The 15,967-nt window shown below is 34.7% G+C and overlaps 2 protein-coding genes across 3 annotated transcripts; both read left to right on the top strand.

Annotated features, from left to right (window-relative positions):
- The first annotated feature begins 4,869 nt into the window (after nucleotides 1-4,869).
- Nucleotides 4,870-6,115, top strand: LOC142506135 (uncharacterized). The gene is made up of 5 exons (XM_075619293.1): nucleotides 4,870-5,073; nucleotides 5,142-5,351; nucleotides 5,427-5,519; nucleotides 5,596-5,718; nucleotides 5,807-6,115. Exons 1-5 carry the CDS (start codon nucleotides 4,870-4,872, stop codon nucleotides 6,113-6,115), a joined length of 939 nt encoding a protein of 312 aa, XP_075475408.1.
- A 151-nt stretch (nucleotides 6,116-6,266) lies between these two features.
- LOC142518385 (uncharacterized) lies at nucleotides 6,267-9,390 on the top strand. 2 transcript variants are annotated; one of them, XM_075621151.1, is made up of 5 exons: nucleotides 6,267-6,537; nucleotides 7,265-7,372; nucleotides 7,449-7,512; nucleotides 7,604-7,702; nucleotides 9,150-9,390. In XM_075621151.1, exons 1-5 carry the CDS (start codon nucleotides 6,476-6,478, stop codon nucleotides 9,246-9,248), a joined length of 432 nt encoding a protein of 143 aa, XP_075477266.1. In that variant the 5' UTR covers nucleotides 6,267-6,475; the 3' UTR covers nucleotides 9,249-9,390. The 2 variants fall into 2 exon arrangements, 1 of the variants encoding a protein (XP_075477266.1); XR_012813536.1 differs by lacking the exons at nucleotides 6,267-6,537; nucleotides 7,604-7,702; nucleotides 9,150-9,390 and adding an exon at nucleotides 7,103-7,198 and having other exon boundaries at nucleotides 7,449-7,597.
- The last annotated feature ends 6,577 nt before the right edge of the window (nucleotides 9,391-15,967 follow it).

Genomic DNA, 15,967 nt, shown 5'->3' on the forward strand with positions numbered 1-15,967 from the left:
TCAAGGACTATGACATGTCAATTAATTACCATCCGGGTAAGGCAAATAAGGTGGCAGATGCGTTGAGTAGAAGGAACCCTGGGAAGGTGAACTTAAATTCCCTATCAGTGAAACCAAATCTCCGAGAGACCATCAAATTGAAGCAGAGTCAAGACACCTCCATCCTTAAAATTAAAGAACAAATCCAAGAAGGAAAAGCTCCAGAATTTCAAATTGATGAAAATGGAATACTCTGATGAAAGGACGATTGTATGTGCCAAGCGTCGATGGAATTCGAGAAGAAGTGATGGCCGAGGCACATAAATAGAGATTTTCAGTATATCCAGGAAGCACCAAGATGTACCGGGATTTGAAAAATAATTACTGGTGAAACGGTATGAAGAAAGATGTAGCTGTCTTTGTTGCTAAGTGTTTAGTCTGTCAACAAGTCAAGGCGGAACATCAAAGGCCTGGAGGACTTTTACAGCCATTGGAGATATCAGAGTGGAAGTGGGATAACATCTCCATGGATTTCGTAGTAGGACTACCACGATCAAGACAGGGTCACGATGGGATCTGGGTGATCATTGACAGATTGACCAAGTCTGCCCATTTCTTGCCAGTACGAATGAATTATAATTTGGATAAATTAGCCACTTTGTATGTGGACAACATAGTGAGGCTACATGGAATTCCAGTGAGTATTCTGTCTGACAGAGATCCAAGATTTGTATCAAGATTTTGGAAAAGTTTCCAAAAGGCTATGGGAACCAATGTCACTCTCAGCACGGCCTATCATCCCCAGACTGATGGCCAAACCGAAAGGACAATTCAAACCCTCGAAGATATGCTGAGGGCATGTGCACTGGATTTTTCTGAAAATTGGAGTGAACAGTTACCCTTGATCGAATTTGCCTATAACAACAGCTATCACAGTAGAATCGAGATGGCTCCGTATGAGGCATTGTATGGAAAGAAGTGTAGGTCGCCTTTATATTGGGATGAGGTCGGAGAAAAAGCTGTTACCGGACCAAAACTTATTCAGCTAACCGTTGATAAAGTAGTCATAATAAAGGAGAGACTCAAGGCAGCCCAAGATAGGCAGAAGAGCTGGGCCGATCTGAAGAGAAGACCCTTACAGTTGGAAATTGGCGAGAAAGCTTACGTTAAGGTCTCTCCCATGAAAGGAGTAGTTCGGTTCAGTAAATCCGAAAAGTTGAATCCGAGATATATGGGATCGTTCGAAATACTGGAGAAGGTAGGAACCTTAGCTTACCGTCTAGCTTTACCGCCTGATATGTCCAGGATACAGAATGTCTTCCACATCTCACAGCTGAGGAAGTATGTCCCAGACCCGAGTCATGTACTCAAGATTGTACCACTGATGATTGAGGGAAACCTCAATGAAGAACTCAAATACGAAGAAGTCCCTACCCGAATAGTGGACTCAAAAGACCAAGTGTTGAGAAATCGGAAAATACCTTATGTCAAAGTACAGTGGTCAAATCATACCGAAAGGGAGGCAACATGGGAACTCGAGGAGAAAATGCGATCACAATACCATCATCTGTTAGAAAGATCAAGCTAATGCAAGTTTCGAGGAAGAAACTTTTAATAAGGAGGGAGGGATGTGAGAACCCGGGATTTTCCGATCCGAAACAAATCATGTAAGAAATTCGAACTTGAAATTTAACTCAAACTAAGCTTAAAAACTTTCATCCTAACTATAAAACTTGAATGTTAACTTAGATTTTCAGAAAATTTAACTCGAGGAAGTAGCTTCAAAGCTCGGTGACTGACTCAACGGGAGGCCAAACTGCAAGCAACCATATCCATTGAAGAATTATCACAGGAAGAGTAAAACCCCAGCTCAAGGACTCGAACTTTCAGCTCAAAGAAGCTCAACCAGGCTTGTCCTAACAAGACCAAAAAGGGAGCTATAAGTTGAGACAAGAGTTTGGACAAATTAAATGTGCAAGAAATGACCTTCGCATTAACCCATGAAGGAGCTGCGGGAGGAGCTAAGAGCTAGGACATATTGATGATGCAGGAAATGACCTTTTAGAAAATCAAGATGACATTTAAAGAGTGCATGAGATTTTGAGCCACATTCATGACTAATCTAGAACTTGAAAATGCATGGGATTTTGGATTTTCATGCATGAAACTTTGTACCTACATTATGAGCATCATTACTCCAATCTTGAGGACCAAGAAATCGGCCATGAGGAGAATGAAAGGACCAAAAATCACCTATAAATAGGAAATTAAGGTTGATAGAAAAACACACTCAAAAAGCCTTAAAATTCGGCTCCCTCTCCCCACCATAAAACCTCTCGGCCAATTCAACAAGAAGGAAGTGCTGCTCGTGCGGTTCAAGTGCTAAAGACCGGTGTCGAAGTGCTGTCAAATTTTCAAGAGACAAGTTCGGGCCAAAAGTTTGCAATTTCGAACCTACCTTCAAAACTACTGTAAGTGGGTTTTTGTTATGTATATTCGTTTGTATTTTTAAATCTTGAATAAATAAGTTATGACATGCATGAATGTGTGTCCTCATTTTCGAAAACAACTTGATATCCGTCTTTTAAAATTTCGATCGATTATGTGTTTTCTTTTATGCTTCGAAATTCTTTGATTCCGCTGAATCCGTTGAAACTCTGATATCTGAAACTTCTGATAAGTTCTGTCTGATAAGTTCTGTATGTTAATTCTGAAATCTTTGTTACACTGTTACGATTCAATTTGAAATGGGACGAGAACTGTGATTCTGTCTGGCCCCCACTGGTGGGTATAAAACCATTTCTGTCTGGCCCCCACCGGTGGGTATAAAATTGAGTTCTGGCCTCACCCCTTAGAGGACTAACATATTGGGGACAATTTGACCATGGAAATAAGATGAGTAACAGTGTTCTGTCTGTTCTGAAATGTTCTTTTCTGAATTGAGTTAATCGGTTTCTGAATTGTTCTGAATCATCTGATGAATTCTGTCATTTATTCGATTTGTCTCTGTCCTGATAAGTTAAGAATATTAAGTTTTGAAAGTCTGTTAAAAGAACGTTTTAAGAAAACTAAGTTCTATATGTATCTTTGGAATCGATCGACCCCCACTTGCTGAGTGTTCCCAAAACACTCACCCCTTACAAATTTCAGATAAAAATAAGGAGCAACTGAATGAGGAAGAGCAAGATGCTTTCTGGGGTTGGTGAACCGGAGATCAAGATCAGAACTCAAGATTTTGCTTTCCTTTTGTTTCCGCTATTTGAAACTCTGATGTATTTTATTCCATTGTCATTGTAAGACAATACTTTATTTATGAAAAAGACTGGTTTGATTTGATACGAGTCTTTATTGTTTTCAATTTAATTGTTAAAAAATGCCGGATGTCACCGATGCTTCGGACTCGGGGCGTGACACATAAAGGTGCTTAAGAGTTATGTAGGCAGTCGAAAACATCCTGAAGGTTGCATTGTTCAGAGATATTCAGCCGAAGAAGCAATTGAGTTTTGTTCGGAATACCTAAATGACCTTGATCCTATTGGGTTCCCTCAATCAAATCGCGATCCCAAATCAAACATTGCTGGCTTCTTAGTATGCAAAACACCAATTGTAGTGCCACAAGTTGACCTTCAACAAGCACATTTGACTGTGCTGGAAAATACAGAAGAAGTATCTCCCTACATTATGTAAGTGTATTGCATTATTCTATAATTCTGCACCCATGTGATTGTCAATATTTAATATCCAACACAAATTGCTATATAAATATTTCCACAGTGAACATAAATATTTCCTGAAGTCAATGTTTCTGAAAAAAGAGAAAGATGAAAGGTGGATACAAGATGCTCACAATAAGAAGTTCATTGACTGGTTTCGTGCAAAGGTTAGGTGGATAAATCTGCTTTATGCATCCACGTGGGCAAGTCATTAAGTATAGTAGTTATGTGATAAATGGCAATTTATACCAAACAAAGGCACGGGATGATGAGAGAGTTTGCCAAAACATTGGGGTTTCTCTAGTTGCTAGCACCATGCTTGTCTGTAGTGCAAAAGATAAGAATCCCTTAATGACTGATGTGACTTTCTATGGAGTGATTGAAGAAATATGGGAGTTGGACTATCATCAATTTCGAGTTCCTCTTTTCGAGTGTGCGTGGGTTGCAAATGAAAAAGAGTAATCAACAATGATGAATGTGGATTCACCTTGGTCAATATGAACAAAATAGGGCACAAGAATGACTCATTTGTCCTTGCAAGTCAAGTCAATCAAGTCTTTTATATTGATGACCCATTACAAAAAGGGTGGTCAATTGTACTCCCTGTGCCAAATTGATGTTACGAGGGAGATGATGATGGTTGGACTAGTATTCCTGATTCTCGACCAATTGATGATGTTGATACTCATTGTATTCCGGCTCATGAAAGTTACTTTAGATCAGAAACTGAGGGTGACTGGGAAACGAACAAGAAAAAATGATGTGTTTCACTTTTATGTCATGTTTTTTGTTATGCTATAAACATAACCTCATTGCTATTATTTATGTCATGTTTATTATTTATGTCAGGTTTCTACAAGTCATGTTTATTATTTATATTATTATTGTTTCTGTTATTATTTATGTCATGTTTATACATGTCTTATTAGAATTATTGTTTATGTTATTTTAATGGTTAATGTTATTGTGTAGGTTTTAACATTGGTTTCATTCATGTAAATATGTAGAAAAAAGCTCAATGGGTCGTAAAAAAAAGGACACAAATGCTACAGTTGAGATGATACAAGGAGTACATGATGATAAGCTAAATGAAGTTACTAATGCAGAGCACCCTATATTTACTGATGGAGAAGAACATCCTGTCGATGTGTAGAGGAACAAGCGAGGCCCTTCGTTGATGGGTAAACTAATTGCTACTGACAGATGGGGGAACAAAGCAAAGATTGATTATGATGACATGGGCCGGCCAGCATACAATGCAAATGGAAGGGCTTTACAATCATACATTGGCTCTATTGCTAGAACCATGGTGCAAATCAGTACAAAGTCATGGCCTGAAGTTCCAAAAACCATAAAACAAAAACTGTGGGAAGAGATTTCGGTAAGTACAAGCTTCAATTTGAATTTACAATCATACTTGCACCTCTAAATAATATGTTTTTGTTGCAGAATGTCTTTGAACTAGCGCCAGAAAATGAGTATGCTGTGATGAATTCAGCATCTCAGAAGTGGCGAGATTTCAAAAACAAATTGACTAGTAGATTTGTTTGGCCGAACAAAGATAATCCTGAAAAGTTGATTTCTCCACCAAGTCAGTATCAACTCCCACTAGCGGATTGGAAAGCATTTGTGGATGCGAGACTGGATCCATCATGGGAGGTACTTTAATAATTGATATGTTTCCTCGCGAATTTATTAAATTCAATACTTAACTGAGCCATCATAATGATGCAGGTTACTCATGAAAAACAAAAACAACGGACCATGCATTGTAAATATCACCACAGAATGTTTCGCAAGGGTTACATCGGCTTGGAGGCTGAACTGGTAAGAAACAGAGCAATGTATTGTAATTTTTAGCATGTTCTTCATGTTATTAAACATATGAGTTTTGAAATTGTAGCGGAACAAAAAATTGGTTGCTGAAGATGAGGAAGTTGATAGATCTGTGCTTTGGCGTAAAGCTCGAGAAGACAAATCTGGCAACATAACATGTTCGGAGACATCAGAAGTAGCTGAAAAAATTGTAAATGTTTAGTTTAATTCAATCGACATATTGCCTAGATAAATAACACTGTAGATTGTGAATTGATTTGTCATGTCTCCAATTGTAGGATGAATTGTTGGAAAAGAAAGGCAAAGGAGAGTTCAAATATTCTGGAATGAATGACGTGTTAACCGCTGCCTTAGGAAGCCAAGAACACTATGGAAGGGTTCGAGGTGTGGGAGGTTTCATAAAACCACAAGTATACTTTAAAACTACAAGAAAGAAGAGAGAAACAATCTCAAAAGCTGTGATTGAAAATGTAAAAGCACAATCAGAGGAGACTAAAAGTTTGAAAGCTGAATTGGAGATGCTGAGCTCTCAACTTGCTGCTGTGATTCCATTAATCAATGATCGATCTTCTGAGACTGTAGCATAAACAAGTTCTCAGGAGTGAAAGATTCAAAATTGTCAGATGATGTGCAAGAAGTTTATGATTGCAGGCACTTCAAATACGAATGTTGTATGTCTCTGAATTTTGATGTCAATTAAATTATATTCACCTCCATATGAAAATATATCATGTCTTTTTGTTCTTGAAAGGGGAAAAAATGTCACCTGGCTGTAAAAGAACGCGCAAACGTGGTGGCTTATGGCACAATAATATCAGAAGGAGGTCCAAATGTTATGATTCACCATGTTCCACTTGGGGAAGAGAACTTCAAGGTATCTATTGATGTTGCCTTAGATAAAAAAGCACAGCTTCCGATCCCAATTAAGTTTGGACCAACAATCATCAATGATGCTGTTGGAGTCATTGTTGGTTGGCCTAAAGAGTTGGTTATTTTTCCAACGACAAAGGTACTTTCGGTTTTCATTTGACTTTGTGTTTGCAACTGTCAGATATGTTGCTCGAACAATGTTTTATTTTAAAATACTTGTATGAATAATATTTTAAATTGTAGAGGAAGGGGAAACCTCAATCATTTGTGCTTGCGGATGTTCCTGGTCAGCGCGACAATTTCAAAGAAATTGAGAAAACATTACCCATGTCGTGCAAGTATATCTACTCTCATGTTGTTCGATTGCTGAATGAATCGGATACCATATGCATTGAGTTTGAGGACGCTATGTTTGGACATCCTAAAAGCATACGGTTGCTAAGAGAAGATATCGTACGCTTTATGGAGATGAGGGAGATAGGTGCCAGACAAATTTTAGTTTACATGGGGTATATATAATGTCTAACTTACAATATTTGTGCATTTATATAATATTTTTTGTTGTACTTGTTCATATTTTGGAAATTTTGTAAACGATATATTTGTGCATCTATATCATGCAGTCACCTCTACAAAGATTTGAAGAAAAAAGACAAGGCTGATTATTATTCGTTTGTGGATCCCGGTAATATACCAACATGACCGATTGGCACAGATGGCCGTGACTTATCACAACATATTGCTGACCAGTTGGAAGCAGTGTGTAGATATAGCATCTGCCTCATCCCATACAACACTGGGTAAGAATTTAGTTATTTATAGATTTCTACTTCATGGTAGTCAATGCTGTAATTTCATTTTTTCAGGTACCATTGGATCTTGACAATCGTCAACGAAGATAAGAATATGATATATTTATTGGATTCTACGTCTAACAGGAACCGAGATGATACATGGAAAACTATTGTGACAAAGTAAGTAGTAGCTTATGTTGATTTTGAATACATTAACTTATAAATATGCAAAAACTTCTTACTATTTAAAATGTAGTGGGGTGAAGATGTACAATGCCTCCAAGGGTATTTCTAAAGGGCCAGGTTTTAAAATATTGACGGTATGTATCGTACTTATTTATGAATACATGAATTGGTAGTGGTTATTGATTAGATTGTGATTGTTGCATTAACTTTTCAATTCCATTATAGGGTAATTTGAAACAAAGTGGTTCGGTTGAGTGTGGATATTTTGTGATGAGGTACATGAAAGAGATAGTCGATTGCGATGATCTACACTTGGAGAAGATGGTGAGTTTCTTCTTGGGATAAATTTGTTGATTGATTGAGATGAATTGTTGTCATTGGGATATATTATATTGTTGAGATAATGTGTTGCCATTGGGATATATTTTATTGTTGAGATAATGTGTTGCCATTGGGATATATTTTATTGTTGAGATAATTGCTTGAGATGAATTGCTAGTCATTGTGATATATTTTATATTAGTGATAAAAAAAGGAAATTTTGTTCCTGATTTTCATATCTTCTGTGTTGTAATCTTAAGCTTTTGTGTTTATTCTGTTTATTGCTGATATATGTTTTGGTTAAAATACTTTCTTTTCATTTGTTTTATTTGGTGGGTTGTTGGTTTTATCAAGAAATTTGAAGCCCAGAAATCATATACGGGAGTATGATTCTGGACTGTAAGTGTTGTCTTTTTTTCAAGATTCTTGTATCATTTCCAAGTGGCACGAATTCAATCTGTTCTTACTTTTAAGTTGATTTTGCTTCTTGAAACAAGAAGTTGGGTTGCTTCACATTTTGTTGGAGTTTAAGGTGATTTGGTTTTGTCTTTTCCTGTTTTTTTGGTCTATATCTGTCCTCACGCAGATGTAAATGCAACTAACCATCTTGAAGGAATTGACTGGTACTTAACATTGGTTCCCTCATATCGGATTGAACTCGAGACTTTTGTTGTCTGCGTTTATTGGTACATGCATCATGTTAATCATATCAAAATTGTCTCATATATTAATTCTTTTACGTTAATCCTCAAATTAATATGGTTTTACTTTTTTGTGACAGCTTGTTCTTCGAAAAAAATATATTGTACACGGGAAATTCTTATAATTGTTTTTAAGCATGGGTTAATTATATTTGTGTTCCAAGATTAAGTTTTAATTTTCCTAGCTAGCTTGGCGGCTCATCCAGCCTTACGTTTTTTATGTTTTAATAATTATAATTGACACATATTTGCAGGGACATATCCGAGTTTAGGGCGCGCATTTCTTCACCGGAAATTAAAGACAATTTATGCCTTTTGTTTGTGTTTTGTATGCTTTCGGTTTGATGTGTTATATATGTGTGCGTTACTGGTCCATGGATAAATAAATTTGCTTGGTGTTCGATATGCTACATCATTTTTCTATTTGGGTGGTGACTTGTTTCAAGTTTTGTGGTTTTTCGAAATTATTTATATAATATCTTGATTAAATTGGTTTAGTAAGTGCAATTGTCTTCATGCAATTGGGGTAATCTGTAATGGATGTAGACTAGATGGAAACAACAGGCGCTATCTCAGCTTGGAGAGTGGTGACATGTTATGAATTTTTATCCGGTGTTATTTCAAGATGCAAATGAAATAAGTTCGTACTTTCAAATGAAACCTGCCTCTACCAGTACTGATATATTTTATATCTTTCAATTTTTATTTGAAATAGAAGAATCTAATGTATTTTCTTTTTCAAATTTCAGTTTGCAGGATGCATCAAGAACCAATATTACACTCAATGTCAATATGACGAGGTCAGAAGTGAATGGAGTGAATTTGTTTACTCCTATGTAGGTGCTTAGATGGATGGTGTATGTTGGGATAAATATTTTGTTTGTCATTGTGGATTTTTGGATATACTTTTGGTTTTGTGGATATATTTTTTGGGTTACTTGTGAATTGATGAATATGTAATTGTGGATTCGTGGATATTAATCATTTTTAGATGGATAATTTATGAGTTTATTTATATTAGTGTATTAAGTCATATATTGCGAAGACTTTTTTTAACAATTACTTCAACAAAATAAAAAATAATGAAGTGTAACAGGTAAATTATTTCGTTGTTATTTGCAAATTGTGAAGTAACATAATATTAAATACTTCGTCAATAAGAAATCAAACGAAGTGATAGAATTAATTTACTTCAACATTGTTATGTAAAAACGAAGTTGTTTTGCGCAATTACTTCACCAAAATACAAATTACTGAAGTCTTTCGAACCACTTACTTCGTCACTAAATGTAAATTGTGAAGTAACATAATATAAAATACTTCAACAAATAGGATAAATGATGAAATTATAGATAATATTTACTTCGACAAATAGGATAAATTGTGAAGTTGTTTGTGTCTATTACCTCATCAAAATACATAACTACGAAGTTTTCAGATGAATTACTTCGTCGATTATTGTAAATAATGAAGTAAAATATTATAAACTACTTCGCTAAATAATAATTAAGACGAAGTTATATATAATATATTACTTCATTATTTACAATAATCGATGAAGTAAAACCCATTTCTTACTTAGGCACCGGTCCAATTCTGGACAGGTTTTCCTTCGAAAACCGGCCAAAGAATTCAGTATTTTCAATCATACAACTTCGGTTATTATGCGAAGTAAAAGGTACATCTATATACTTCACGTCCATATAATTTCAAGTCTATTTTATTTTGCTTATAGTTTTTTTTTCTTTGAATTTTTATTGCTTTTGTGTGTTTTTCTTTTGTATTTGCATGAGCATTTGGTCATGTACACTTAGTGGTCGACTCATTCGAAATAACCCTTTATTTTTTCACAAAACATGGCGGAAGAACCCATCCAAGAAATTGAAGATGAAATTCAATCTCAACATGATCATGATAGACGAAGAAAACTTAGAGATCACATGAATCTTACACGTACTAGTACACCTTCATGTCTGCACCTTCATGTTTTTCTTCCTGATGCATCTCATTTCAATTTTAAGCCTGGTATTATCCAACTTTTACCCAACTTTCATGGCTTAGATTCTGAAAATCCATACATGCATTTACGAGAGTTTGAAGAAGTGTGCAACACATATAATGATCTAAATTGTAGCATGAACACCATTCGACTTAAGCTTTTTCCTTTTTCTTTAAATTATAAAGCTAAAACTTGGCTACAAAATCTTAGATCGGGATCCATTCGAACTTGGGATGAATTGCAATTACAATTTTTGAAAAAGTTTTTTCAACTCGTAGAATAAATTCTTTCAAAAGGCAAATAATCACTTTCACTCAAAAATAAGGAGAAACTTTTTATCAGTGTTGGGATATATACAAAGAATTGCTTAATCTTTGTCCACATCATGGTTTTGAAATTTGGAGAGTTGTTTCTCAATTTTATGAAGGCTTAACACCTAAAGATAGGCAAATGATTGAATTTATGTGTAATGGAACATTTGAAGATAAAGATCCAAACGAGGCAATTGAGTATCTCAATTCATTAGCTGAAAATGCTCAAAATTGGGACACTATAGGTACAATCGAACCATCAAACAAGATTCAATCTCCCACATCTGGTGGAGGTATGTATACCCTCAAAGATGAACATGATCTCCAAGCTAGATTTTCCTCTTTGGCAAGAAAAGTTGATGCACTTGAATTGAAAAGAATTGTCAATTAAAATCTGTTCAAGAAATTGCGTGTCACATTTGTGATACAAGTTATCATTTTACAAAAGATTGTCCCACTTTGCCCTCTTTTAAAGAATGTCTCCATGAACAAGTCAATGTTTTGAACAATTTGAAAATGCCAAATTTTGAACCATTTACTCAAAATTACAATCCAGGTTGGCGAAATCATCCAAATTTTAGTTGGAGGAATGATAATGCTGCACAATTTCCACAACCACATTTTCAAAATCAACAAAATTTTCAAAATTATGCACCTAATGTCCCTCTACCTAAAAGGAACTTGGAAGATATATTGAATTCTTTCATTGTAAAGCAAGAGTCTATCAATACTCAAACTGCTCAAACCATAACAGATTTGAAAGATACTCTTGCTAAATTTGCATCTGCACTTAATGTTCATGAAAAAGGTAAATTTCCTTCACAACCACAGCCTAATCCCAAGGATCATCATTCACAAATTGGAACTTCTGGAACTCAACCGATGTATCAGGTAAAATCTGTTATTACCCTTCGAAGTTATAAGGTTGTGGAAAAATCCATTCTTGAACCTTGTGAAGATGATGATAAATCAACTCCAAAGGGTAAGAAAGTGGAACCCATAACTTGCGAAGAGGAGGTCCAACAGACAGTGTCACCACCATTCCCTCATGCATTGAAAAATACAAAAAAATCAAATTTGAATTATGATATATATGATATTTTTAAACAAGTAAAAGTTAATATTCCTTTATTAGATGCAATAAAGCAGGTGCCATTATATGCCAAATTTTTGAAAGACTTGTGCACTGTGAAAAGAAAATTGAATGTGAAAAAGAAAGCATTTTTAGCCGAACAAGTAAGCGCAATCATTCAAAATAATAATACTTTGAAATACAAAGACCCTGGTTATCCTACTATTTCATGTATTATTGGAGAACGAAAGATTAAAAAAGTCTTCTTGATCTTGGAGCTAATGTGAATTTACTTCCATATTCAGTTTATCAAGAACTCAATCTAGGCGAATTAAAACCTATTTCGGTAACACTTTTACTTGCTGATAGATCTGTTAAAGTGCCAAGAGGTATGGTAGAAGACGCGTTGGTCCAAGTTGATAACTTTGTATATCATGTCGATTTCATTTTTTTAGATACACGACCTATCGAAACTTGTAATGCAATTTCTGTAATTTTCGGTCGTCCATTTTTAGCTACTTCTAATGCTCTTATAAAATGCAGGAATGGAATAATGAAGTTGTCATTTGGTAACATGACCTTGGAGCTTAATGTTTTTAATCTTTGTAAGCAACCACATGACAAAGGATATGAAAGTGAAGATGAAAATCTTATTGAAACTCTTGTGGAAGAAAACATTCAAGAAGGGAGTACTCGTGACCAATTAGATATTTTTTCAATTGAAACTGTTAAAGAAAATATTGAAATTGAACTTGATGATTTTATCAGGTATCACTCGTTACCAGAAACTATATAAAGAATTTGAGGCAAAATATGAGAACAAAGACGAACCACCCATATTGGAGTTAAAACCCTTGCCAGAAGAATTGAAGTATGCATTTCTTGGAGAAGATGAAACATATCCGGTGGTAATTTCTTCCAAACTAGCAAGTGATCAAGAAGGTAAATTAGTTGATATGGTTAAAAGACATAAAAATGCAATTGGTTGGACACTAAAAGATCTCAAGGGCATTAATCCACTAATTTGCACTCACAAAATTCACTTAGAAGAAAATGCAAAAACATCTCCACAGCCACAAAGGAGATTAAATCCACACATGAAAGATGTTGTGAAAACTGAAGTTCTCAAACTACTTGATGTTGGGATTATCTACCATATTTCTGATAGTAAGTGGGTAAGCCAAACACAAGTAGTTCCAAAAAAATCTGGCATCACAGTGATAAAAAATGAAAAAGGTGAATTGTTAACAAGTCGAGTCCCATCTAGATTGGCGGATGTGTATTGATTCTAGAAAATTAAATGACGCCACTCGAAAAGATCATTTTCCATTGCCATTTTTGGATCAAATTTTAGAAAGAATAGCAGGTCATCCCTACTACTGTTTTCTTGATGGATATTCATGTTATTATCAAATTCCCGTTGCACTCGAAGATCAAGATAAAACTATATTCACTTGTCCTTTTGGAACATTTGCATTTAGAAGGATGCCATTTGGATAATGCAATGCCCCAGCAACATTCCAAAGATATATGCTAAGCATTTTTAGCGACATGGTTGAAAATTGTTTGGAGATTTTCATGGATGATTTAACTGTTTTTGGGAATACATTTTATAATTGTCTTGAAAATTTGGAAAAAATTTTAAAAAGATGCGAGGAAAAAGGTCTTATTTTAAATTGGGAAAAATGTCATTACATGATTACTTCTGGGATTGTTTTGGGATATGTCGTGTCATCTCATGGAATTGAAGTTGATAAAGCCAAAGTTGATGTCATTGCAAATTTACCCCCTCCAAAAACCATTAAAGAAATTCGTTCATTTTTGGGATATGCTGGATTTTATTGGAGGTTTATAAAGGACTTTAGTTCAATCTCTAAACCCATTTGTAACCTCTTAACAAAAGACAGTGCATTTGAGTGGACTCAAGAATGTCAAAATGCTTTTGACAAAATCGTTCGACATTTAACATCAGCTCCTATCATGCAACCTTCTGATTGGTCTTTACCATTTGAAATAATGTGCGACGCGAGTGATTATGCAGTCGGTGCAGTACTGGGTCAAAGAAGAAACGGTTAGCCTTACGTGATATATTATGCAAGTAGAACTTTAAACAATGCTCAAATGAATTACTCCACAACTGAAAAAAACTACTTGCTGTAATATTTGCATTAGAAAAATTTCGTTCTTTTTGATTGGATCAACGACTATTGTGTTTATTGATCATTCAGCTATTAGATATTTGTTGACCAAACAAGATGCAAAGCCACGACTGATACGATGGATTTTGTTGCTCCAAGAATTTGACATTGTGATCAAAGATAAAAAAGAAACCGAGAATGTTGTAGCCGATCATTTATCGAGACTAGTAACATGATCATCTTGTGAAATGACACCAATTAACGATAATTTTCCTGATGAACATCTATTTTCAGTTACTATTACACCTTGGTTTGCTAACATAGTAAATTTTCTTGTGACAGGAAAAATGCCACCGCAATTGAGTTCCCAAGATAAAAGAAAATTTTTGAATGAGGTAAAAAACTTTTATTGGGATGAACCGTATCTGTTCAAGTATTTTTCATATCAAATTTTTTGATGTTGCATACCCGACAATGAGGTAAGTAGTGTCATTAAATTTTGTCATTTAGAAGCATGCAGATGACATTTTTCTTCAAAGCAAACGTCTGCAAAAATCTTACAGTGTGGATTTTATTGGCCTACTTTGTTAAAAGACACCCACGAAATCTGCAAGATCTGTGAAAATTGTCAAAAATTGGGTGCAATTTCAAAAAGAAACATAATGTCTTTGAATCCTATCATTGAAATTGAAATCTTTGACTGTTGGAGAATTGATTTTATGGAACCTTTTCGACCGTCGTTTGGATACTTGTATATTTTAGTTGCAGTTGATTATGTTTTCAAATGGATAGAGACAATTCCATGTCGAACAAATGAACATAAAATCGTCATCAAATTTTTGAAAGAAAATATTTTTAGTAGATTTGGAATTCCTTGAGCCATAATAACTGATGAGGGAACTCACTTTGTTAATAAACCATTTGCTTCATTAATGAAAAAATATGGTATTACTCACAAAGTAACTACTCCTTATCATCCTCAAACAAATGGACAAGTTGAATTAGCTAATAGGGTGATAAAGCAAATTTTGGAAAAAACTGTTAATTCAAATAGAAAAGATTGGTCTCTGCGACTTAATGATGCACTTTGGGCATATGGAACAACTTTTAAAACATCATTGAATATGTCTCCCTATAGGTTGGTTTACGGACAACATTGTCATTTGCCTGTGGAATTGGAACATAAAGCTTATTGGGCGATCAAAACTTTTAATTCAAGCATGGATGATTGCAACAAATTGCGCAAATTGCAACTTAATGAACTTGATGAACTTAGAAATGATGCGTATGAGAATTCAAGGATTTATAAAGCAAAAATCAAATCATTTCATGATAAAATAATTCTTAGAAAATCTTTTGAGATTGGTAAAAAATTTTTGCTTTATAATTCTCGACTTCACATATTCCCAGGAAAATTACGATCAAGATGGACAGGCCCATATATTGTAAAGCATGTGTATCCTTATGGAGCATTGGATATTGAAAATCCTAAAAATGGTGATGTTTTTAAAGTAAATGGACAAAGGCTTAAACCATTTTTAGAAAATGAAATCTTTCAAGAATAATTTATTTCCCTTTTCGATCTTTAAATTTTTATGTTGCATTTAATTTGGTTTGTTTTTATTTCAGGTTTCCTTAATTTTTTATTTTCCAGGTTAAATGGCGGATAACGGTACTCTGTGACTCTCATAGTCAGTTAAATCAGTTTTTCACAATTGCTGGTACAATTTTTTTAAAAAAAAATCATTTCTTTTCTTTTCAAAATGGATGAAATTCTCTCGAAAATTTGTAAATATTTTTCTTCTGTTTCTGAAAATGTTCTAAGAAAAATGTATGCAGGTAGGAGCAAAAGATTGAGATTGCTAATGCAAAAAGGAATTCCAAAAGATATTCGTCTTGTAATAGAAGCTAAGGTTCGATTAGGAGGAGAAGTTCCACAATCACTGCTCATTCGGTATTTGCCTGGATTAGGAAAAAGCACTTATGCGAAAAAACGAAAGGCCAAAAGGTTACGAGTTTGTCATAAGGGTGCAAGATGAACTTGTGA

The sequence above is a fragment of the Primulina tabacum genome, chromosome 1 (genome assembly GCF_025594145.1).
Source record: "Primulina tabacum isolate GXHZ01 chromosome 1, ASM2559414v2, whole genome shotgun sequence".
NCBI lineage: Eukaryota > Viridiplantae > Streptophyta > Magnoliopsida > Lamiales > Gesneriaceae > Primulina > Primulina tabacum.

What these genes read in the sequence shown, in the direction of transcription:
- LOC142506135 (XM_075619293.1), top strand. Translation starts at nt 4,870, where the DNA reads ATGGGTAAACTAATTGCTACTGACAGATGGGGGAACAAAGCAAAGATT. An exon ending in GACTGGATCCATCATGGGAG is followed by an intron (nt 5,352 to 5,426) that starts GTACTTTAATAA and finishes ATAATGATGCAG; the next exon opens with GTTACTCATGAAAAACAAAA. An exon ending in TCGGCTTGGAGGCTGAACTG is followed by an intron (nt 5,520 to 5,595) that starts GTAAGAAACAGA and finishes TTGAAATTGTAG; the next exon opens with CGGAACAAAAAATTGGTTGC.
- LOC142518385 (XM_075621151.1), top strand. Translation starts at nt 6,476, where the DNA reads ATGATGCTGTTGGAGTCATTGTTGGTTGGCCTAAAGAGTTGGTTATTT. An exon ending in TTATTTTTCCAACGACAAAG is followed by an intron (nt 6,538 to 7,264) that starts GTACTTTCGGTT and finishes TCATTTTTTCAG; the next exon opens with GTACCATTGGATCTTGACAA. An exon ending in TGGAAAACTATTGTGACAAA is followed by an intron (nt 7,373 to 7,448) that starts GTAAGTAGTAGC and finishes TTTAAAATGTAG; the next exon opens with TGGGGTGAAGATGTACAATG.